Source organism: Asterias amurensis, chromosome 9 (assembly GCF_032118995.1).
Source record: "Asterias amurensis chromosome 9, ASM3211899v1".
Taxonomy (NCBI): domain Eukaryota; kingdom Metazoa; phylum Echinodermata; class Asteroidea; order Forcipulatida; family Asteriidae; genus Asterias; species Asterias amurensis.
In genome coordinates, this window is record NC_092656.1 from 5,023,840 (window position 1) to 5,050,639 (window position 26,800).

Sequence of the window (26,800 nt, forward strand, 5' to 3'; positions counted from 1 at the left end):
TACTCAAAATAATTATTAGCATAAAACCTCACTTGGTAAAGATAATCGGGGAGAGGTTGATAGTTTAAAACATTGTGAGAAACGGCTCCCTCTGAAATGAAGTAGTTTTCGAGAAAGAAGTAATTTATCACGAATTTGATTTCGAGACCTCAGATTTAGAATTTGAGGTCTCAAAATCAAGCATCTGAAAGCACACAATTTCGTTTGACAAGGGTGTTTTTTCTTTCATAGTTATCTCGCAATTCCGACGACCAATCAAGCTCAAATTTTCACAGGCTTGTTATTATATGCATATGTTGAGATACAGCAAGTGAGAAGACTGGTCTTTGACAATTATCAATAGTGTACAGTGTCTTTAAACTATATTGTACAGATGTTTGAAATGTAGCAAGCATGTGTATTTACGTACACAATTTAGAGGGAGAAATTACCCTGGGTAATTATAACTCCCCCCAAAAATAAGCATAAAAATCTACTTGGTTAAGAAGCACTGCAGCTGTTGATGTGTTACATTTTTAGAAGCAATTCCCTTAAATGGAATGTCATATGTGGGGGATTCAAAATAATTTCTATCTAAGAAAGGTTTCATGCACGAATTGTTTATCAGATATAACCGTTCCAGTTTGAAAAAAAATTCATGTATAAAAATATGCTTCCACCTTTAAAATGGTCTGGGTACTTTTGTAGGACACAAAACACGTTGTCCACAGTTTTACATTAACATCACACAATTTGACAATAATGATGGTAGAAATCTTCCCTTAAAATATTAGGCCTACTGTAGTTTTTGAAAAATGAGTAAGTCACAAAAATTAATTTTGTCTCTAAATGAAATTTACATAGGTTAGTTTTATTGTATATTATCTACATTTTTATAGAATTAAAACAATTTAACAGTTCAAAAACTAAATGTGTACTTTGACTTAAAAGGGTGTACATGAGATATGTAAGATTGAAAGTACAACTGTTAACAGATATACACATACCTAACATGATTTAAAGATGATCATTGTAGAAACAATTTCCTAAAAATATTTATGACTGAAATGCTATGAAACCCACCCTTGTTTCCGCACGTTTCGCCGTGTCATGACATGTGTTTAAAATAAATCTGTTATTTTCGATATTGAGAATTGATAATTGTTTTAAAGTTTTCTCAAAAAGTAAAGCATTTCATGGAATATTATTTCAAGAGAAGCCTTTCACCGTTACCATCTGTGTGAACCTTTAATTTTTGTTCTGTTCAGAAAGTTTCCAATGGCTTTAACCTTCTGATGGCCCACTGGTACTGCAGCGAAGTTAGTTTGTTAAAATAATTAAAAGATTTATTTATTTAGAAAATAGTTTATCCCCTTTAAAACCCACCATATATTTTTTTAACTTAAAATGCAGGGTTTGTACAATTGTTTTTGTTTATGCTTAAAAATGTATGACAGTTTACGATAGTTTTTGCCTTTCCCCAAGTTTTTGAGACGATTTAGTTATTTTATTTTGGGTTTAAAACTTGAAAATTTGACAGACCAACGATTCATGGTGCTACTGTAAATTTAGACATTTAAAAAAAAACTTCCTCCACAGTACATTGAATTCAATATCAAATCGTGTTTAAAAGTTGTTTTCATTCCTTATAGGCACTGAACACTATTGGTAGTTACTCAAAATAATTTTTAGCATAAAAACTTACTTGGTAATGAAGAGCTGTTGATAATATAAAACATTGTGATAAACGGCTCCTTCTGAAGTAACAAAGTTTTTGAGAAGAAGTAATTTTCCACAAATTTAATTTTAAGACCTCGGAAATCAAGCATCTGAAAGCCATAACTTCGTATGACAAAGGTGTTTTTTCTTCCATTATTATCTTGCAACTTTGACGACCAATTGAGCTCAAATTTTCACAGGTTTGTTATTTTGTGCATATCTTGAGATTCGCCAAGTGGAAAGACTGGTCTTTGACAATTTACCAAAGGTGTCCAGTGCCTTTAAAGGAAACCAACATTTAGATTCTACCTTCCCCAGAAGTAAACACCATTCAATGCTTTTGAGTGTAAGTTCTACTTAAAACCCACCCCTAAGAACAGAGGGCTTCCAAGTAACCAAATTTAATTTCCTAAATGTGCTCTAAATTTCCTGACGTTTCTGTCGTAGAACTTTGTTATGAGACTTTACAAGTTCCCCAAATGCTTTAAGTTAAAGGCAACTAATAGTGAAATATATATTTTGTATAAAATTATAGGGGATTATAGTTATTGGTTTTCAGCCACCAAAATGAACGAGTATTGAGATTATTGTAAAATGTAGAAATAATTGTTTTCCTAGAAGTGTTAATTTTCCCCTAACTATGTGCCTCTGATTAAAATGAGTTTTATTCAAGAAACAAAAGTTTAAGGTTAAAAAGACTAAAATTTTCAGGGATGGATTTCATGTTGACTTTTTCAATGATATTATGCAGTTTATAACAAATCCAACTGTCATATTTTATAAATAATTTGTTTTAGTTAAAATGAACTTGTCTTCCTATAGATTTAACGATACTTTATAGTATATAGTAGACCATCAGTAATAGTTTTAAGATAATGTATAGTTTAGTTTCTACTGAATATATATAAACGCATAGATTTGTATTAATCATTATAGTTTTGTAGATAAAATACAAGATATTTTAAATAAATATAATAGTTACACACATGTTCATATAATTCTTCTGTTCATTGGTCTCTAAAAGTGTGTTGGTGTTTGTGTTTCTCATACTCACAATGCATTATGCAAAGGAAGGGTTCGAATCCTACCCAAAGTTTGGTTGTGAAATTAATTACCCTTCCTAGGTTTGGTGAAAATGTAACACAGTGCCCATCATCACACACATTGGTGTAGGGTTAAATTTGTTTACTGCAACTGAAACAAATTAAACAGTTTTCAGAGTACAACATTACTTAAATTTATTGAGATCTCATTTTATGAAAATTGAATTGTTATCAACAATTATAGTCAACAGAACTATTATAATAATTCTTTGAGCTGTTTGAACCCCATGGAGCAACAAAACACCAAGCTGCCAATGGGCAAGAAAATATATTTATGATAAATTTATTATTAAAACAGTTCAGCAATGAAACAATTTTCCCAACCCATTGAATTGCCCTACTCAATCACAAACCCAATGATTTTGTACACTGCCCTCTATTGGTCCATTTTGTGAATAGCTGAAACACTCTTTTAAAGAAAACTTCTTCCTTGCTAAGTTTCATAAAGCACGTCAAGGTCCTTTTGATTGGTAAGTATTTTGCTACAGATTTTTATCATATAAAGGACACAAAAGGATTCGTTCTTGTATTTTTTATTCTTACCAATGTTTATAAAATTGGCAAAATAATAACTTTATCCTTGCCAACAAAACAAAGCTTCAAACAATTATATAATGTTGAATTTAGAAGATGACATTTTAAAAATGAGGTGTCTAATTGTGCAGGGAAAAGTTAAGTAGAGCCGATAAATTTGTATTTGTTTAGTGCATAGAGTTTGTGCTATGTTTCAGAGACAGGATCAACCACTTTAACTGGTGCCTGGGAGAACGCACTTAGTTTTAGGGTGGCTTGGATTTATCTTTAAGCCGTGTCCAAATTAGCGGCTACATCTACGGCTACGGCTAGATTTCTGGGTCGTCGGGCTTTAGAGTATAGGACGTCCTTGACAACACATTTAGCAACAGCCGTAGCCATAGCTGTAGCCACAAATCTGGATACGGTCCATAGTATATGCTGGCTACGGCTGGTGAGAACGTCTAGCGGACTGTGTCATTTTGGTACAAGGGGTGTTCCTTACATAGTACGTGTGTTACATTACTGTGTTTACGCACTGCATGCACTGTGCGACTAAAACTGTTGGTGGTGCTCACACTGTGTGTAGTAGTTGTGTTGTGTTTCGTTTCGATTTGTAGGTAGACAGGCAGTCATTTTCATGCATGCAGCTCTATAAATCGAGGTGAGTTTCCCACGATCTCAGGTTAGTGATTTACGGCAATATTGTTCATTCCAGCATTTTTCCATCGCTTCATAATTTAACCACTTGTTGGGATATTCAACGAACATCCATCAGTAGTTTCTTTTTGGAGTCCGCAAATGCAAGAGTGGATTGACACCAACGACCTCCGCCGTACAATGCGCCCTGTGTACCGTTGAATGTTTGGCCGCGTAAAAACCACGGCACTCCGAGATTGACACGTACACCGGTGTCAAGGTTTCAAACAGTCTCTACACTGGCTCTACACTGACAGTACTCGCATGTAAAAACCACTTGTTTGTGACATGTGCTGATGTGTGCGTCTGGCCTTGATTAACGTTGATGAAGGGTTGGGCTGTTGAAGCAATTTATAACTACATGAACTAAATAAAACCATCCTGCATATTTCACATTCCATCCACGCCCTGTCCAAGTAAAAGCAGGACGAGCAAATTAAGGTTAGTCATTTTACAGCAGCATAGAAATTAACAGACCACATTATTTTTATGGATTGTGAATGTCACCTCTAATCTACCCTTTACTGAATTGAGGTAGTTCGTTTTGTACAAAGTTCTCTGCAAATGGTCTGACATTTTTTGGAAATTAAAGCCACTACACTCACTAGTGTTGGTGAAATCAATTGTTGATGTATATCACCATAACAACGACACCACCATCCCAAGCTGAAATAATGACGACCTCCGGCCCACCCACCCTCGAGGCCCTGGAGCGTTCCATGGAGCAATCAGGTCTTATCCTCACCAAGAAGAACATTGCAGAGGAAGAGTCCTTCGTCGTTGAGCTCCAGGAAGTCTTCAACGTGGGTTACCTGACCCTACACCCCTTGCTCGCACTCCCAGTGAGTTGGGCTGCAGCGAAGCTACACCCAGCGCCCAACAGACCTCTGAACACTGACCTGTTTGACGAACCGGATGAGGTGCTTGATATCGCTGCTGTTGTGGCTTTCCCCAAGGCAGTGGAGAAACTGCAGATTCCCGCTCAGTTGGAAGTGTTCAGATGCAGTAGAATATCGGTAAGATTTTACAAAAACATCAGGACAAATTCCCGTATCCTGCCACCACTCATTCGTTATGAAATAAATTAGTAATACTCAAATGAGATATTCCTTTTGGTAAAAACAAGTGAAAAGTGCTGGCAGGATACGGAAATTGTTACAAATATTGTCACAATCAGCGTTCTTCTAACACGGGTCCTCTTGCCAAATTGACTATCCTCAGGTTAAAACACCCGAGGATAGTCAAAATTCACTCCAAGTGGTCCAGGTAGCTGGTCCAGACATGAAAAATATTCTATTTATTTTGAAGTATGGACAGGTGAAAAAGCTAGGGGCTAGTGAAATGACAATTTAGCTACTGGTTTTGCTGGCTAGTACTCAATGGAAAAGGTAAGGAAAAGATCTGAAATGATGTAAACATTCAAAGGACAATTATGTGTTTCTTTTATGATTTTCCATAAACTATACAAGGCCTTTATCTGTAGGAATTCTTATCTTTCTTTTCAAAAAGTCTGGCTATAAATTGCACAATTTAATCATAGTGTTTTAACCTTGTAGAAGTTTATAATAGGCCTATAGTGAATAGAAGTGTAGAACATTTTTTGTGAAGTACTACACAATGCGATACTATGGCCTACAGTACAGTGAACATCTTTTTGTATGATAAAAACTCCTATTCAAAAACACACAGATAAAAAATATGCTTGAGAAAATCATCCTCACTTGTTCACAGCATGTCCTATATAAAGCATGGATATTTTCTATCAACTCCATGATGATATTAAACTCTCACTTGCCACGCCCCTCACCCCAAATCACCCCATTCTACCCAACCTCACTGTCTCACACCACTGACACCACCCCCCCCCCAAAAAAAACAAACAAAAAAAAACAAATGACCAGACATTTTGTGCGTACGTACATTGTGTTCCTTGCTGCTTGAAGAGGTACAGCATGGAGGAAGGAATTACAGGGACTTTCAGCAGGAAGATGCCTGAATTGAAGTGGGCGTGGCATGAAACCTAATCAGGGCGTAATTAAATCACATTCAACAAATAACCAACATGGCCAGTGCATTTCATTAATTACATTATTGACTGAGTGACTACATTGAAGTTGGTCTGTCTGTTTAATTGCTTCAGGGAGTTCTACTGATCTTTTTTCTTTAGTTTGAATTTTTTCTTTCATCTATATTACATTAAACAATTCAACAGGGCTGAATTTCATAGAGCTGCTTTTTAAAACTGAAAATATTGCTTAAGAATTTTCTGCTTAGCAGAAATAAGCAGGATACCATTAACAAATTGTACCAGCAGTTTGGCTGGTAACCTCTTGTTGGGTAAGCACAATTTTGTTATAATCAGCAGCTACTTTTCTGTGCTACTTTCTGTTCAATTATTCCAGCTCTGTAAAATTGGGCCCAGGTCTGAACTTGGCTCTTGATGGGGGAAACAGTAATTTGCTCTGGTAAGGGGCACTTGGTAACTACTTTTAAGGACAATTTAAATTGTATTGTAATTTTGCAAAGGGCACTACAGCAAAAGCACGTGGCACCACACCATCAGTGGTTTATTTCAAGACCTGATCAGCAGCATTACTACTCAACCAATCAGCCATTTAACCAGATGCACTGCATAGTGTAAGCATGGAGTAGAATTAAGCTACTGTTATATCCGATAGATACTATGAATGGAGTAAACAAATTATTATCAATAACCAATTGGACTATTCATAATAACATGGTTCATTAATAATTCACTTCCCCTCTTAACAAATCACTGAATACACAAAAACTTACAGTTATTTAAGTTCCTTCCAACAACTGTACATCTTTATGCAAGTCCAACCACCCAGAATGGAATTCCAACCATTGTTATCTTTACAATAGTTTAAATCCAATCCATAGCTATCTGGTCAAGAGCTGCATTGTCAATAAGAACAATCAATGAATGACCCTATTGACCTCATGTCTTTCTTAAAAAGTGCAGTGCAAGCATGGCACTAATCAGGTTGTTTGTCAGCAGATTTCATCCGAGTGTTAGAGTTTGTGGATTTATAGGGGTGGGTGGGGGATTTTTCTTTCCGTCCGTCCGTAGCTTTTTCTAAGGTCAGATACCTTTGATTTCCATTAGTAAATTGCACACAACCTCACCCGAGTCTTTGTAGAGTACATTCAGTGCAAGTATGGCTCTAATCATGGTAGTTTGTGGATTATGAAGTGGTGGGTGGGGGATTTTTCTTTCTGTTCGTAGCTTTTTCTGAGGTCAGATACCTTTGATTTCCATAGTAAATTGTACACAACAGTAAATTGTTGACCTCACCAGAGTCTTTCTAAGTACAGTGCAAGCATGGCTCTAATCAAGTAGTTTGTAAGCAGATTCCATGGGAGTGTTTGTGGATTTATAAAGTGGTGGGTGGGGGATTTTTCTAAGGTCATAGCTTTTGTCTAAGGTCAGATATATTTGATTTCCATATATTGTATAGTTTGAAGAGACTTACATGTATTGTAAGCCATTCAGCTTGTTGTGGAAGACTAAAAGGATATTTTGTGAAATCTCGTTGTTTAAAAAACTTCGTGTGGAGAGTGTTGACCAGTCCTCGGCTGTTTGTCCTCTATGTTTGAATAGGGAAGATTGTAGGATCACTGGCTTTAGAAATCCACTGTGCCAACTCCATTCAAATAGATGGCATGCACCCTTGACTCAAAGGAATGATGGAGAGCATCTGTGTATTTCCAAATTGCTGAACATTTCATGAATCATGATGATCATGTGTTTGAGTACATGCGCAATAGTTCCATCCACCAATTCTAAATTTTAGTTATTGATGAGAGGTCAAGACAAGAGCTCATAAGTTTATAAAATAATTATTTTGGATTAGTATTTTCTTTATCATGATTATATAACTCTTCACAGTGGGATGGCAAAACTGGCAAAAAAATGAGTAAGGTGGTTACTAAAGGTAGCGAGACAGGCTGCCTTGCATTCGGATGGGCAGGCAAAGCCCTGCTGTACGCCCTACACCATCCAACTCCTTTGGAGGAGTATAGCTGCGCTGGCAGCTACAATTCACTTCAGTATAAAACAGTAACTATATAAAAATCTTCATGGATCAGTTTACAGTGACCTGGGGTCGATTTCACAAAGAGTATTAGGACTAGTCCTAACTTAGGACTAGTCCTAGGAGATATACAAATTGCAAGACGAGTCCTAACTCTTTGTGAAATCGACGGCAGGCCTCAAACAGCCAGCCCCTCTTACCAAACACAACTGTAAATCCTAGATATGCTAATCTCTTTAAAATGATCCCCATGGTATGTGGATTAGGTTTCAGTAAGTCCCTGATTGCTTGGGTTTTACCTGGAGTAAGTTCAGGGTTTTTCCTCCCACTTCTAGATGTAAATCTAAAACTTCCTGCCTTGTCTTCTCTCCATGGGTTCTTTAGCTTTAGTTTGCTTATTCCGTGATTCCTTGGAATCACAACCGTAATAATAAATGGAATTAGACTATGAAATGAAACTAAAGTGAGTACTCACTACTTACTACCCATAATCCAAAAATAGTTTAAATTTAATGGTATAGACCCCACATTTCTAGAAAACCTCCTTTACAAAATGTTCTACCACCCCTTTAAGATTTCCATCCAGCACTTTCATGCTTTCTGAATATCCTGCTCATTGTGACGCCCCTTGGAAGGCAAAGTCCTTTCAGTCACCGGGCGGATTTACCTTCTTACAATTCTAGACGGTCCACGAACAGTCCACGAACCACCCTGTTTGTGTCAGCAAGGCCCTGGGCATTTAACTGCATTAAAGGATAACTGGATGTTGGAAGGTTTTTACTATTTGATCTGAAAGGGGAGGGCGCAATGTCAATACTCAAAGGGTCACTGTCATCAGAACTATCCCACAGTTAAATCCATTTTTCCCCGATGAGGATATCAATGTCCCTATAAATCAGGAAACCTTTTGGATCAGAACTACCCCAATCGGGATATACCTCCACCAAGGTTGGAACCTTCTTCTCCCAATGAGGAATCAAGTCCTTGAGAGTTTAACACCCTGTAATAGTTACAGTTACATACACCAGGCCTGAACTAGTTGCCCCCTGGACGTTGCCTTGGTGCCCTTGAAATACTGACAGTAGAAATTTACATTTTTCTCATAGGGTGTCCTTTATCAAGGAGAAAATGGCTTGGTGCCCTTGCCCTTTCAAATACGAAGCATACAGGCCTGCATATAAATACAGCTACAAAATTATGACACATAATGTTTTCAACCAAATCCAGTTACTGTCCTTCCCCTCCGCACCACCAGCCAGTCACCCTCCTGGCCTCACTCCTCCCACCCACAACTCAATTTCATATTTCCCCCACCAGGATGTTTGATTCATTTGGAGAAATTAGATGGGTAGCCTACATTTGAATGTGACTATTAATTGATATGTACGTGTACCAGCATATTTAGCACATTGTGTAATGTTATATGGGCCTAAGGACTTTAGTACTTTTAATGTTGTATTAATTTATCTAAACTACAAATCTCGAAGGGAAAATTTTTATCAAAGTCCATTATGTTAAGAATCTAATGTTTTATCTACATGCACATTTTTAGCTTATCAATATCAGAGCTCTGTGTTTCTTCAAGTTTGGTTTATCCAAATTTGAAATTAAACAGTACAAAGTCTTGTTAAGGTGGAGGGGGAGGGGGGGTACAAACTGCAGTTGAATATATTTTAACTGTAGTTTTAAAAGAATAAAATATTTCTGTTTGGCCTACCAAAAAAGAAACAATTTTGTTGTGAATTGAATCTGACTTTTAAATACAATAAGTTAACTAGCCGTTAAACAGATTATGTGCACATTATGTGGCTACAAAATTTTACACAAGGCCATTTCTTTCACACACGTCTGAAATTACCTAGTCAATGACAGCGTCAAATCCATATTTCTTTCCTGTGGTGTAATCGTTCAATACAGTCATGGTCAAAGTTCAAGATTGCATATCATGATCAATTAAGTATTGTTTGTTAAAGGTTTATCACTGGTTTTCGGAAGAGTAAATTATTGTTGACCATCAACTAGTGTAAATATTCATCCCATAATAGTATTAATAATAACATCTATTAAAATCATTGTAATACCTGCTGCTAACTTAAAAAGAGTCAGTTCAAGTATTGTTTGTTTTAAGGTTTAGCTGTGGTTTTAGGAGTAAAGCATAAATTCATTCCCATTCTCTGTGTCAATAAGCATTCCATAATAGCCATGTTTTTAGTATGAATATTATCTACTAAAATCATTGCGGTATCCGATGCTAACACACATTTAAAGAGAGTCAGTTCTAGTCCTACATTATAGGACTTGAAGCTAGCTACATGTGGTCCAGTGGTGAGACCTTTGCTCTAGACTGGCAAAGGTCGTGGGTTTTGAATCCCACCTGAGTAATGGCTGTGGATTCTTTCCACATAACCCGGAGGAAAGTATTAATTAGTAATTACAGTGCCTACATATTTAAAACACACAGTGTATGTTAATCAAAGGAGCTTTTTCTTGCACTTAAGCTTCCTTTTTTTTAATGATAAAAATATTTAAATTGTGAAATATTACATTTGTACTAAGTACCATTGTATAAAAGAGTAACTGTTCAAACTACAAATCATTGTTGACTTTATTCGATCATAATCAATCACGAATATTGCTACCAGGGCCCAATTTTATAGAGATGCTAAGCACAGAAATTTGCTTAGCATGAAATTTTTGCCTTGACAAAAACAAGATTACCAACCAAATTTCCACGTGATTTTCAGGATAAGCAACAACAGCTGAATATCAGTAGCAAGCAATATGTAACAAATGAAAATTTGAATGTAAAACCTGTTTTTATCAAGGCAGACATTTCATGCTAAGCAAATTTTTGTGCTTAGCAGCTCTATGAATGGGCCCAGTTTGTCTGCATGGTTAGTAACCTTTGCTTTCAAACTGAACGCTTGTCATGATGGGCAGGATGAGGAGATGGATTATGAAATGTAGCGTTTGAAACCAAAGACTGAAGGGAGAAGCTTGTGCTGGCGGCTGTTTAGTCACAAGATCTGCAGTCATTGATGATCTGATGTGTGTCCTGTCCAGGTCCTGTCAGGCCCTCAGGTATAGCTCTGGGCAAACTGATATCTTTTAACAGTTGAAATGTTACCATCAAATTAGTTGAGAGCCTAGAACAGGAGAAGGTGTGAATTGCTGTTAAAAAAAAACAAAAAAACATTAATTTTATCCAGCATTTTTAGATTTTGAAAAAAATTGAACTTGTATCGAAAACAGTTGGCATTTTAAACTCTCTGGAACCACAATTTTACACATAATAGCTGCTTTACGTCCTTCTGCCAACCAGGCATAATACGAATGCCTGAGATGTAATACAACCATGGAGGTGGAACCTCCATGATACAACATAACAAAGGCTGTACATGTGATAATTACTTCAATAGAAAAAAGAGCAATATCGTACCAACAACGAAAAAATCCTCTCATAAATAATTCTGCACGACATTCGCTGCATTACCAATTACTTGTTTTCCCCTAACCTTAACCTAAATACAGCCTAGGAATTTGATATTCAACTGTATCACGGCCTTGAGGTACTAATATTAATTTGTATGTCATTCCATGCATCTTGAGTACTTGGTACACTTAATCAATGTTACATCAAGGTCTTCTGTATATATACCGACTTGAAACATTATGTAAATATCCGCCTTGTAATCATGGATACATTCTACACATTCACTAAGTGGATAGAAGAAATGGACAAAACTCAAATTACTCAAGCTCAATTAGCATTTGAGAGCGAGGCGGTGCAACAGTGGTTTCTGTTTGAAGAGTTTATGTTGTTAGGTTTTTATCTTTTTTTTGAGAAACACTTGACCAGGGCCCAATTTCTTGTTCTTGACCTCAGCAATCTGTGTGTTATTCTTATGCAAGCGCAGAGTTCTAAGTTGAGCAGAGTCAAGAAATTGGGCCCTGTTCTCAGAAAACAAATGTGTTTTTTTTAAGGACAAAGTTAATGGGGTAAATTAATTGTAAAGGGAAATTAAAACAATGAAATTCTGGGGTGAACTTTGAAAAGTGACTGTTGCAGGATTTGAACCTGCAACCTCTGGTGTTATACTATTGCTCAACCAAGGCAGTCACCTTGTTCTATGTTGATTTTCTTTCTGTTTCGTCTTTGTCTCCACCGAAAAAAAATTACGACTGATATTCAAATGCCCACGCAGACATTGAAATTAAATACTTATTGGAAAAAAATCCTATTTTCTCTGCCAAATGAGCATCTAGACAATAATTTCCCATGGGTAAGGATTTTGCACACAAAAAAAATCTTGATTGGAATGGATGTGCGCAGTTCAAAAAGTAAGAAAGGAAAGAAAAAACGGAACAGTGCAAACCTTTACTTAAGTTCACCTGTGCAAGCAAATCAGATGCATGGACTTTCAAATCAGGGTCCAGCTTACAGTATATCCCTCGGATGCCAGATCTAATAAAGTCATCGTCGTCAGTAGACAGGGGGTTTGAATTTCATGGTAAGCACTCTGGCAAAATTGGATGCCTATATCTATTGCCACGTTGCCCCCTTGTAATTTTCCTAGATAATTTTGATTTTTCTAATGGAAGTGCCCTTTATAATACTGTAGGAAGTATTGCAACTCTCTTGCATGAGTAGATCTTGGGAGTGTAGGCAATGCAGTTAAATTGATTTGTGCACTGGGTAATTATTTTGATTTTGTGTGGATGAATTTACTACAATGATAATTTGAGTAAACAAGTTTTCTTTTGCTTTAGTGAGTCTTTATATGGAGGATAAATATTGACAATGTCTAGAATGTATAGGTAAAATCATGGAGGAAGAAAAAAAACAAACATTGGTTTTGTTTCAGGTCTGATATTCATGTCTTGGGCTTTAGCAATCTGTAAAGTAGCCCACCAGGCTAGTGAACTGTGCATTTTTACTTGCCCTATGGAGTTTTAGTAGTCTTTCTGATGTGTAATTGGTATTAGCAATCACAGCCAAATAAATGAGCAAATAAAGTTACATTCACACACTCAAAAATTAAACCTAAAATAATGTGTTGTATAGGGCCTACAGTGCTTGTTTCTTCAAACTCTACTTCTAGGAGTGCAGTGTCAGTAGCTCAACCAAAAGATGATGAGGCTGATGAAATAATTTCCTGATTTAGAGGGTGCACGAGGACTTCCAATAGCTTAGATATCTCTTTCTTTCAGAACAGAATATTCAATAAATATTTGGTATTCAGGAAAAGGAAACCAAAATAACTAAAGGTGGTGTAATCATGGAGGTAGAAATCTACAAGTTTATCTCTTCCTGTTAATTTTTCATGAAATCCTCTTCAGCAGGAAACACAGTTTGCCAAAGATTGCACCACAATACTGAATTCACAGAACTTCCTGTATGATATAACACTCGACCAAACCAAAGTTCCTGTTTGACACAAGGCCTGAATTTACAAGGAGGCTACGGCCTCTGTTGCCCGCTGGTCTTGGCCTTGGTGCCCCTTCAGAAGTTTCCCACTTCATGATTTTCGAATGGAGGTGCCCTCAGAAAAATGAAACATGGCCTTGCCCTCTCAAAGATGACATTCCATCCCTGTGACACATGCCATACCCTCAGAAATTTCTGGAACTTTAATTGAAATCATGACACAACAAAGTAAAGTTTCCAAGCACGTATCACAACCTTTATCATAATGACATTAAGCAAATACATTTGTCTGCGCAAGATCCCCTTGATTTGTGTACATGACCTATTTGTGCTGCAGGCAGCATTGACAACATTTACATCACACTCGAGGCAGTACCTGTAGCCTGTAGCCTCAATACTCTTTGGTTATTTGTACAGCTTTAGAGAAAATCCTGCATTTATGTGGATATTTTGTTATCCACCTTTGTCCTAGATGTAGATTTGCACACAATTGGTTTTTACTCTGACTTGGGAATTTGTGGTATTTATGTATTGAGCATTTTGAAAATTAGCTGGTTACAAGTTCTCCATAACTATAAAGTATTGTGACATTATTGATACATTTCTCAACATTTATAGTACTGAAATTTACCTTTTTGAAAAAAAAAAAAAAAAAAAGTTATCTTGAGTATTAAAATTTTTTATTAGGTATTTACATTTTTTTGTTAATTAACAAAGAGCAAAATTATTAGTTATGCTCATTACAACCTTCAAAACTACCATGTCTGCGAAAAAAAGATCAGACAAACTCGTAAAGCGTTGTACTCATTCACTGTGATAGAAAAGCCATTGCGTGTAGTTATTAATGATGCATGTAGCGTGTTATTTTTCCGCAATTTGACCACGACAGACAGCATGACCCCTGCTAACATCTACAGAGTACACGCTACGCCCAGACGCCGTAACGTTGACAATAATGATCGCATGCTTGATTGGAATCTGGACAGGAACACTCCAACGTGTAGTGACATAATGCCATCTTTGATCAAAGCAGTCGATGCAAATTTTAGAATATGGACATTCATCTTGGGTAGATTTTCTTTTAACTTGGTATGAGCTGGACAAGGTGTAAAGAAATATAACTGCTGCATTTATGAGCCTTGTCAAATACCAGTTTAAAGGGTGTATGTACTTTTCCTAACAAAAAACACAATGTCCACAGATTAACATTAAACTTACACAGTTTGAAGATTATGATAGTAGAAAGCTTCCCTTGAAATTTTACTTACTGAGGTGCTGTAGTTTTTGAGAAATTAGTAAAAGTAATAATTTTCGTCTCAGTTTTAGCATGTAAAAATGTATTTACCAGTTATGCTATGGTTTTGGTATAATATCATAACTGGTTAAGAGCCTAAGGGGATTTGACATGCTAAAATAATTTTGGTCTCATGAGACCAAAATTATTTTGTGACTTGTTTTACTCATTTCTCAAAAACTACACAACCTTAGTTAGTAATATTTGAAGGGAAGCTTTCCACTATCATTATCTTCAAACCCTGTAAGTTTAATGTAAATCTGTGGACCTTTTTGAAAAAGTACCCGAGAAGGGGGTAATATGTGTGTAATTCTGCTGACCACCCTAAAGGACCTACATCATGTAGGCCTATGGAGTCTTTCTGGGGTGTTTTATAAGAAAAAAACATGTGGAAAAGAATTCCTTTTTTGGCAATACTTTGCAAAGTATATCTTTTTACCTACATGGTTTTTTGTGTGTTATTGTTGTGCTGTCAACAGAATATTGTATTCAATGATTTTTTACAAAATACAATAGTCAGTGGATGAGATTATTATACGAGGCCTACATAATATATAAATGTATGGCTTTATTCAGCCATTCGTCCTTTATGCATAGCTCTGCCTAGCTCCAGGTACAAAACCTCTTCATGCGCTTATTCAGACCTTGAGGCTGAGGTCAAAGGTCATAGTTATGTGGCAGGTACCCTTCAGGAGGGAGCGACTTAGTCTCCGCAATCAAACATGTGTCAAAATGTTGTTTATGCTTTTCCGATTTCAATTCATACTTTTTAAAGGGAAGGTATACAATCGGTAATTACTCTTAAAATAAATGACAATAAAACACTGTTGTTTTGAAGCCTGCAGTAGTTTTGATAAGCATTTTGAGAAACATTTCACAGTGAAGTAATGTGGTTATGCAAATAGATACCATTTCCCCCCTCCCCCCCAAAAAAATAAAAAAATAAATAAAAAATATGAAATTAAGAAGTGTGTATTCCTATTAGGAATTATTCTTTCTGTGTGGACATTATTTACTCTGGATTTTCGGTGATATCTCAGAAATACACCACCTTTTGAAACGAAATTAAACAATCAACTGGTTCAAAAAATGCCAAAAGTAACTTTACCTTTAACTAAGTTTGTAACCTTCTCAAACCCATTGGAGGTCAAATCAAGGTGTAACAGTCAATCAGGATTACAAAGTGAACAAAAGAACCCGTTAGAAAAACAGAAAATATTTGAGAGCAGAAGTTGCTCTAAATCATACAGTTTGGATCCAACAATGTTGTGCCAGGGGAAATTTAAGACATAATTCTGGTAGTTGTTTGAACACTTCTCGGTGGTTTCTTTGTAATACCTTTCTGGTTATTAAATCTAGGAACATTCAAAAGCATTTACTGTAGAGAATAAGATGATGAAATGTTTAGTTTGAGATGTGGGAGGAAAACTCAAACCATTAGGTTGGATCAAAGCTTGAACGGGGTTCCACATTTTTGAAAAAAAATAAAAAAAATCAGGAGGTAAGTAAGACAATTTATTTTAGGAATTTCAACAAAATAATTACACACACCAACAAAATATTGGTGAGCAACAAGCAAGATGGATATAAATGAATTCTTACATTTTAATGCAAGCAGAATTGATCAAATATTAAAATATGTTATCTTGTTTTGAGACATATTATTACATATTTCATATCTTACATGCAGTCAGTCAGGAAACTTTTCAAATTATTTACAAAATTGTTTACAGTTGGCAGATTTGGATACAGTCTGACATTTAGATACTGCAAGCCTCTTGTAAATTATGATCGCAGTGAGTATACTCGTTTGGAAATCCAAATTGGATTTGTCCCGCCCCCCTTTAACAAAATAATCAACACAAAATCAAGTTAACTCCGCATTTAAACGGCAAATGTTAATTTGAAGTACAGTAGCCAAAGTCGCGAGGTTCTCCAGGATTTTTTTAACACAGATGTTGTCACTAGGCGATAAACGGATCAATATTTCTGTCATTGCTTTATTATTGGATCTGCTCCCCGCTTGAAATTTTTGACTCTCCTCAAAGCTTCCCTCAATGCCCTTTTCATACCGTGGATTCATCCTACAAAAGAGGGAGAGAAAAGAGAGAATTCGTAGCAGCTGCTGCACTCGAATTGGGCAATAATATTGCATCTGTGATTTCAGCCATGCATAAACTCTGAAAAGTCCCACGAGTCGTCCGCATTGTAAAGGGTTGTTGATTTTTTCAATATTTGGATTGAGGTAATTATAAACTCAAATGAGATTCAGTGGAGGAGGAGGCTTATTTTTATGAGCAGTGGATGTGAGAATTAGGAAGGGTTGACAGAGATTATTATAATTAGTTACTTTTAATACAGTCAAAATTAAGCAAGCAATTTATATTCTGGAATAATTTTATCGGGATTGTGGAGACAGCATCAACATTAAACTTTGCCTCTGGTGGTTCTGGTTATGAATTGTGATGGTTTTGAGTTGGGTGGTTCTGTTTTCGATATGGTTCTTAGTTGTGGTGGTTCTGTGTTGGTTCTGAGTTGGGTGGTTCTGTGTTGATTCTGGTTCTGAGTTGGGTGGTTCTGTGTTGGTTCTGAGTTGGGTGGTTCTTTGTTGATTCTGGTTCTGAGTTGGGTGGTTCTGTGTTGATTCTGGTTCTGAGTTGGGTGGTTCTGTGTTGATTCTGGTTCTGAGTTGGGTGGTTCTGTGTTGATTCTGGTTCTGAGTTGGGTGGTTCTGTGTTGATTCTGGTTCTAAGTTGTGGTGGTTCTGGTGATTCGCATAACGGGGACAAATTTAATCAGTGTAAGTGGGGAAAGGAGCGATTGCACTGATATTCCTTAACAATGAAGTTCAGGAGTTAACAATGTGTAGTATTTGGATATTAGCATGTCAGGAATCTGTAGTATCAGAAGTATCTAAGGCTGTTTTTTTCTCGTGGAAAATATTACTAAAAAGGTTTGCATAACTCAAATACTCAAAGTATTTCTGGGAGTTAATTTTGAAGATGTATTACTTGCCATGTCTGCTGTCAGCGTTTTGCTGTTTGACATGTTCCATCAATCTGTCCAGTGCGCTGTGGTTTAATCATGGAGCAAAGGAGCAGTGGTGTTATGGATGCCAAGACATATGAGAAGGCCCTGGGCCTGATCTTAGAGAAGACACTGAATTCAGATTTGTCGGTACCGAGATCTTCCATTTTTCTTAGCGGCGAAGATGGAGAACATTCAAGGTGAACCAGAGCGTCAAGTCGGGATTTCACCAAACTCATCTGATTAAAACTTCTCACGTTTTTTCATCATTGCAAAGCTCATTATCATCTGAACTTAAGCATAATTCCAAGTCATGGCCGAAATTAAACGACATTGGCTACAGCAGTGTCCAACGGCCACAGTGGCAATAGGCTTTTTCTGAGCCCAATTTCATAGTGATGCAAAAAGTTGCAAAGCACATCAAAAGTATGCTAACCAGAGTAAGGTTACGAGCCAACTACATGTACCATTTCACATGTACTGGTAAAGGGTAGGCCCCTAATTAGCAAATTAATATTACCAATAAAACATTTAACATGATGTATGCTGTCACAGAAAAATGCAAATGCCCGGATGTGTTATGAATATTCACTCCTTTCCTTCAGAGATACTGCATAAATTAAAGTTATTTTTAACTTTGTGTAATTATTCATGAAAGGCTTGGTAGCAGGACCCAATTGGCCATGGTTGCGGTTGGCCATGGTAAATGCGCAAGTGTACATATAGATTGATTGGTGATGGATTTGTTTTTTTTAATGATAAATTAGTACCAATGCAAGAAGCTGTCATCCAAGCATTATTTGTTGTCGTTTGAATTCAGGAAGCGGATCGGTTAACCCTTTGTTCTGATAATTTTATATGCAAAGGTGTTTTTCTTGTCATGAAATAGTGAGACAATGGCTGGTAAAACATTGCGTCAGTGCCGTGGTGTAACTCTTCTCAGCAGCCCTTACAGCTTGTCCATAGCTGTACAGCTGTTACATTCAGCCTCCGGCAACTCGCATGTAATTGAACCAAACAGAATGACAAAGTTTGTTTTCACTTGTGGCCACATTGGGAACTGTCTACTGTACTTTGCACTTTTTTAACGCTGCATATTTGTTTAAAGGTAGGTAATACATAGATACTAAACTAAAACAAATTGTGGCTGTGATCATTTACTTGTTAAAAATTGGCACTGCAGCTGTTAATAGTATAAAATATTTTGAGAAATGATTTTCTTCAAGAAAATTTAATTTTGATAATTTTTTAACCCCAATAAATTTAAATCTGCAAATTTATTTATCCATGAATTGTTAGTCAGATTTCGGGGTTTTGACTGAAAATTTGAGTTTCTGTGGTGTTCATTTGTGAATGGCAACTGTGGAGAGGGGATAATTTATTGATGCTGGTAAAATACTGAAATATAAAATGATAATCTAGTACCTCTCATCACTTGCATAAAAAATAACTGCGTCGAACCAAGGTCATTGTCATCAGCCTTCTGTTGCAGCAGCTAATTATACATGAACTAATTATGCATCACTCATACACAAAAAATTGCATCATAAACTGGTCTTACCTCTGGTTGAACACTTCATTGCATCAACCCCTTTGTTTGTAACGTTAACTTACACCTACATTTATTTTGTACTTATACACCTGACTTTTACAAAGACCAAAACTTATATTTGAATTCTTTCTAAACACAAAATGTTGAGAGATGATGTTTCAGAATTAAGAAATATGAAGGATTTTGTGTTTTTACATAACGTATATTGCTTGATCAGACAGAAGCAGAACACAGCATATAAAAATTGAGGTCAAACATGACTTTTACAATCAAAAACAGAGCTACATTTCATCGGGTAGGATTGCATGCAATCATAAGACAGTCCTTTTGCAGACTTTTAGGTAGCTTCTCCCTTTGACTTGTTTGGCGCCAGGGTTTTCCAAAGCAGCCAAACCCAACGAAGGTCTTTACATTTGAACTGTAGAAGAACATTTGAACTGACAATAATTTGTTGCAAAATGTTGAAATATCAACAATTTATCTGACTGAGATGTACCCGGTACTTGTACTTTACCACTAGAGTCATTCAAGAGTGGCTTACTTCTTCAACAAAAGGACTCGGCAACAACAACAAAAATTGCTCTAAAAATCGACCCCCACTCAACTCTCCACACAGGTTTTTTCTCTTCTGATTTTCTATTACCTCCAAACCAAGCAGAGGTGAATTTATGGGGGGAAAAAAGCAATCACCGCCCTAGACGGAATGTCAGGTTGGCTAATTCACCAACACCTCCATACCACCTGGTGGCTAGCCCACCATCCCAGTTTTCTCTCCTGTTCCTTTGAGATTCATCCGCAATACACGTATTGCATTATATTGACAGTCTGAATATAGATCACACTCTGTATTTCAAAAAGGGCCTATGGTTATTTATGAGTCTCTATGCACCTGTCTGTATACATGGAGTCAACCCAATAAATCAACAAAAGCTTTCCGTCGTTTTTTTTTCTTCTTGTGAGAAATACAAGAAATTTATTAGATGCTTGGAGGAGGTTGGGTCTTGAATTAAAGAGAACAACATTTTTTCTTTTATTCTGTGCATATGAGGCAGGGCTTGAAATTAGCACTGGACTGCAGGCCTGTGTGGCAGGAGAGTCTGTGTCCTTTTGACTGCCATAGAAAACCATTGTTAAATGTTTTATATCCAAACCAGTTGCCTCTATATGTACAGTACCAAAGTTGCACATCTGCAGATAAAACATTTCTAAATGATAATCATCCAAACCAAATATACAATTTGGCCGGCAGGTGTCGACTATTAAAATCGTATTATGAGGTTTTGGCCGAATGGTGTAATAATAACACACAGAGAGGGGTTCATGTGGTAATTCTAATTCTCTATGGGTGTTTGTCCCCGTTCTCCTATACTTGAACTGCGAATTGAATTTCACAGGTTCGTGTCAATTGTAATCTTTAACCCATAGGTGGAATTCTTTGTGTTGAGTTCAGACTGACACAGACAACTTGACAATATTTAACAGAGTAGTCATTTCATCGCAGTGGGATTGTGGGTTACAATCCGAGACGCCAGCTGGAGCTGTGAAGTGGGTTACCAACTATAACTGGTTGTCTGCTTCTCTTTATCTGTCATGCAGGCTGACTGAACCACTGCCAGTCAGAATCTAGTCTTTTAAACACTGGGTCGGTAATAAATTTAAAAAAAGGGCACGTCTTCAGTCTAAAAAAATTTTCCCCAAGCACAAAACTTTCAGACCCAATTTCACAAAGCTTGCCAGCACCACCAATTTACTAAACACATACAAAAGTTGCTTAGCAGAAACTTGTTAGTAACCAGCCAAAATGCAACCAAGTTTATGATGTTTCCACTGGTGCTGCATTCATTTTCTTTTTTGCTTAGCAAAGAAATGTGCTGAGCAGTATTTCCTGCTGAACAGCTTAATGATTGGGTCCTGGACTGACTGTCCACAGTAGCAACATGGAGACTGTATATTACCGTGGTGTTCCTTAAAATGTTCCTAAAGAAATACACAATTCTAGCATTTCAGTCCTTACCAGGGCCCAATTTCATGGCTCTGCTTACCGCCGAATTCTGCGCTTACGATCACGATTCCCTGCTTATGTGCAAGCGCCGAATTTCTGCGCTAGCCTTGTAAGCGTAGAATGCTTAGTGACGTGGAGTACGCATGCGAAGAAGCCAAAATTCGCTGCTAACCCGTGAAGTACGCTTGCCGTAAGCACAGAATTCCCTGCTTCCGTAAGCGCCGATTCTGTGCTTACGGTAAGCAGAGCCATGAAATTGGGCCCTGATTGCTTGTGTTTTCCCTGGAATACTTCTCATGGGTTTTCCTAAAACTGAACTTTCCTAGCTTGAAAAGATTGCATTTTTAGATAAAATGTAAAAATCTCATTTTTGTATGTGCTTTTCATGTATTTTCAGCTTCCACCAAAGAAAGAAGGCGGACCCACAGAAGATGCACTCCTCATCTACTCGTACAAAAGTCAGGAAAACAACAATGAAACAGCAATCAACGATGCAGACCAGCAGTAGATGGAGCTACACAAGTAGACATTAGAGCAGTTCAGATGAGCCAGTTCAGTCAAGATTTTTTCAAGATTTTGTCAATATCCATCTTGTATCATTGTATGGGCATGCTTATTTATTATGCATGTAGTTTAGTTCATGTAGAATGGTACAGTATGAAGTTTGTTCTGAAGAAACACATTTACACAAGGTTTGTACTGTTTTTCTCTTCATCCATTTGTGAGAAATCACTGTTTTTACCAATAAACAAAATTTACAGTTATCTAAAAAGTTGCATTCTACTTGCTCTAGCACAATGCAGCATTCTCTCGAAGACGATCAAAACGTTGAGTCGTTAACCATCGGTTATTTTCAGAACCAAAACTTTTTACACGGCGTTACCACAAACCTCTTAGTTATTCTTCCAAGTATCATGCACAGTTTAAAATCCTACTCACAATGAAGAAGGTGTACTTGCTGATTTATTTCTACATTGTACAAACCTACCTGAACACTGCCTTGGATATTAATAAAAAACAAATGTCAAAAGCAATCCACCACAATATAATTTGATGGTGCATTAGCAAAAAAATGCATTTTTAAATGAAAAATAAAAACCTTTTGTAAATAAGTAGAAACGGCAACATATTTTTAAAAGAGATGTTTGAGAAACAATACAAAGCTGTGCAAACTTTAAATGTTTTGTTGTTTAGGAAGCAATTGGGAGGAAAGGACAGATAACATTTAGTTCAAAGTTATTAATGAAAGCATGAACAGGAAACTGCATTAGGTTGTCATTTACAAGATCTTGTGAACCTTGTCTATGTCACAGTTTACTCATGACTGAGGCAATGCACATAATTTGCGGACATACCTTCCTTCAAAGACCAGGGGTGGATTTCACAAAGAGTTAAGACTAGTCTTATCTCGAGTCCTAACTTAGGACTAGCTATATAATACGTTTTTGATATCTCTTAGGACTAGTCCTAAGTTAGGACCTGTCCTAACTCTTTGTGAAATCGACCCCTGGGCTCAATTTATAATCCTTAAGCAGAAAATTCTGCTTAGCAAATTTTTTGATTAGCAAGAAATGACCATGGTACAAGTCACAGCAATGGTAGCTGTAAGGTATTCTGACTGGTAAACCTTCATATTTTTTTATAAGCATTGGTTGTTGTGCTTAGCAATTTTTTTGGTGCTTACAGGCTTAATGAAGGTTGCCCTAAGCACACAAGGTAGCTAAGCACAACAACATCATACTTACCTGAATATGGTTACTAGCCACACAAATATCTCTCATGTACAATTTGCGACTGGTATCCGAACCTGCTCATTCCTGCTTAGCAGACAATTGTCAAGCAACATTTTCTATGAAATTTGGTCCAGTTGGTACTGACAGTATCGTTCAGGACTTTGACCCAGACATTTTACCTTAAGCCTAGCTACTGGAAGTGATTTGTTCCACCCTTATTTCACCCACACCCAGCAGCTCCTGTAATTGATACCATCAAGTGATTTCTGTTAAAGGGAAGGTATGCTTGGCAATCACTCTGGAAATTAATAGCAATAAAAAAAGTTTCTTGGTTAGATCTACAGCAGCTGTTGATTGTATAAAGTGTGTTGAGAATAATCTCACTTTAAAGTAATGTGGATAAAGGCAGTGGACACTATTGGTAATTACTCAAAACAATTATTAGCATAAAACCTTTTTTGGTGCCGAGTAATGGGGAGAGGTTGATGGTATAAAACATTGTAATTTTCCATGAATTTGATTTCGAGACCTCAGATTTAGAACTTGAGGTCTCCAAATCAACCATCTAAACACGCACAACCCGTGACAGGGTGTTTTTTTCTTTCATTATTATCTCGCAAGTTCGATGACCGATTGAGCTCAAACTTTCACAGGTTTGTTATTTTATGCATATGTTGAGATTCACCAACTGTGAAGGCTAGTCTTTGACAATTACTAATAGTGTCCACTGCCTTTAAGGAGAAATATATCAGTTTATGCCCCAAAATTTGAGTCAGAGAAGCGTTACCGACAGTAAATTCTCTCGGATTGTTCATTCCAATTGTGGATTATTCTTCCTGCTCCGGCTTTGAGGTGATATCTCAAAAATGCGGCCACCTTTTGAAATGAGCTTTTCACAGGTTAGATTCATTATCTAAGAGATTAAAACAATCAAACAGTTCCAAAAACCAAAGAAATACTTTCCCTTTAAAAACTGTACATACCATAGGTTTAGTTGAGTGACCTTTTATGTATTTCTAACTTCAGTAAAGAATGTGAAACGGCTACATGTATGTAACTATTATTATGCACTGTTAAAGGACAGACAAGTTCTCTTATTTCAGCCTCTGTCATGCAGTGTATGTTTTATGTAAATAACTGTCTGGAACGACTAAAAAAAGAGCTTGAAGGTCAAATTAACTTTTGTGATGCATCCATTTTCCATGGATAGATTCCTCATAAAAGTGTTTCCGAAAAAGTTACAAGTCTCTAACCTAATGTTAAAATTATGTAACTTATCATTTTATGTGAAATTTTGATAATGATGTGATCGAAGATCAACACCAAATGGGTCTTAACATTCTGAGGAGGATTTTTTGCACCAAGTCAAAGATCAAATTCAATGCCATTTTGATTGAATATCATTGAAAATCAGGAATAAACCAACAATTTTCTGTGCAAAAATGTACAGAGTAGAGCCCACGTTTTGAATTTTGGATTTTGACAACAATTGCAATTGAAGGGTATAAAAAATAGTGACATTTTACACTGTGGGGTCAGAGACTTGTGGTTTTCCCCCATTTTCATAAGGACTCTATCTATTGGAAATGAGTGGATCACAAGACTCAATTTGAAGTTCTTTAAACTATTGGACCAGTTTATTAAACCACTGACCAATATAACTATTGTCTCTGCTCTGTGAAGCAGCTCTGTAAAGCAGCATTGTGTAACTCGCCAAATTACAACCCAACAATTGTAAGAGTGGCAGCTTGTTTACAATATAGGATTTGAATGTGTCAGACTTCTGTTTGACTTTGAGGCTCGCATTCATGGCTGTGAGTGGTGAATTCATTGGTATGATTTAAATGGATTGGTCTTTTAGCACAGTGCAGACATTTAATAATCTAACCTTTTTTTGTGTCAAGTGTGACTAACTATGCTGTTTATCTTTATTTTTCTTTCCAAGTATTTTCTGAAATTACTAACAAGACATTTTGTAAATAGTACATGTATAGACTAGATTATACAACAGCTTGTGTGTACATTGTGCGTGCATACATTCAGAAGAATGTATGAAGTTATTTCGAAGTATATTAAAATTAATTTTCTTTCCTTCTGCTAAAAGGCACCCTATCAAAGTTACAAGTTTACCTCCTTTTTTGGAAATCTTACAGAGAAAACTCATAGCCGTGATCATGCACATATTAAGTTTAATTCAGAATAATATTCAGAATCATTATTATACAATTTGTTTACATTATACACACCTTTGTTTATTTTCTACAATTTTATTCTATATGTGGCATCCAGTACAAACATGTTTTGTCAACTCTTGTTGTTTTGGGGTGTTTTTTTCCATGCTTGATGTTATGCCACCCAAACCTTGGCTTAAAGGCAGTGGACACTATTGGTAATTACTGAAAATAATTATCATCACAAAACCTTTCTTGATTACGAGTAATGGGAGATGTTGAAAAACCTTTCTTGATTACGAGTAATGGGAGAGGTTGATAGTATAAAACATTGTGAGAAACAGCTCCCTCTGAAGTGACTTTGTTTTCGAGAAAGAAGTAATTTTCAACGAATTTGATTTCGAGACCTCAAGTTTAGGATTTGAGGTCACGGAATCAAGCATCAGAAAGCGCACAACTTCGTGTGACAAGGGTGTTTTGTTTTCTTTCATTATTATTTTGCAACTTCGACGACTGGTTGAGCTGAAATTTTCACAGGTTTGTTATTTTATGCGTATGTTGAGATACGCCAACTGTGAAGACTCAACTTTGACAATTACCAATTGTGTGCGCTGTCTTTAAGACTAAAATTAAACACTGCTGATTATAATCTAATCCAACCTTTAAAACACTTTGCCTTCAAATGTGAGAGCTTTTCAAGACAAAATATATTAGTTAAAATAAACCTTGTTCTATTTTACGTTGTGAATATTTTTCCATTGGCAGCCATTTTGAATTGCACCTTGAGTTGATGAAGTAGAAAGATTGCAAATTCCACCTTTTGAAATCAAGATATTTATCTTGTTATGTTTTGTCATTTATTTGATTAAAAACCTAAATAAAAAAGAAACCTCTGGAAATTTCATGCCTATTTTATGAAAGAAATGTGACATACTGCAAAACTTATTGAATGGCGCTAAAAATGCTTTTGTTGGAATTTTATAATTAAATTTGCAATTGGGTCCAGCCTTCGCTTAAATGATATAACAAGTCGGTATAGTTCCTTATGCAAAGCCATTTGAATGGGTATTCAGTTGAAGAGTGGCCTTTTCACAGAACTTGAGAAAGTACTGAGTAAACAGTTCTTTAATTGCAAAACGAATTTCAAGAAACATTCACTGCAATCAAGGCAAACACAAGTTCAAAACCGACTTGCCAAACTGTTATTTTTGACTAAGGTCGGTACAAATGCAGTATAACTGGGTCTAATGTAATCAGAACTGCCAATGCACAGTACACAAATTTGGCCGCTGGACACTGCTAGGATTCATCTGTACATTTGTGTGGACAATTTTCAATTACTTTTAATAGGGGATGCCATTTCTTCCGAAAGCTTCTACTAAGAAGTTGATCAGAATAGTTACTCATGTTGGACTCTTTTTTTTAAACAACTTTTATTTTATTAAGTAATTAGGTCTTAGTTAATTAATTAGATAATAGAACTGTAATTACACAAACTGAACAGTAGATTGTTGTTGCACCG

General features: G+C 36.4%; 1 protein-coding gene across 1 annotated transcript; it reads left to right on the plus strand.

Moving 5' to 3' along the window:
• The first annotated feature begins 3,875 nt into the window (after positions 1-3,875).
• LOC139941544 (uncharacterized) lies at positions 3,876-26,700 on the plus strand. The gene is made up of 2 exons (XM_071938095.1): positions 3,876-5,029; positions 21,772-26,700. The coding sequence occupies exons 1-2, from the start codon at positions 4,643-4,645 to the stop codon at positions 21,880-21,882; spliced, it is 498 nt and encodes a 165-aa protein (XP_071794196.1). The 5' UTR covers positions 3,876-4,642; the 3' UTR covers positions 21,883-26,700.
• Positions 26,701-26,800: the final 100 nt, after the last annotated feature.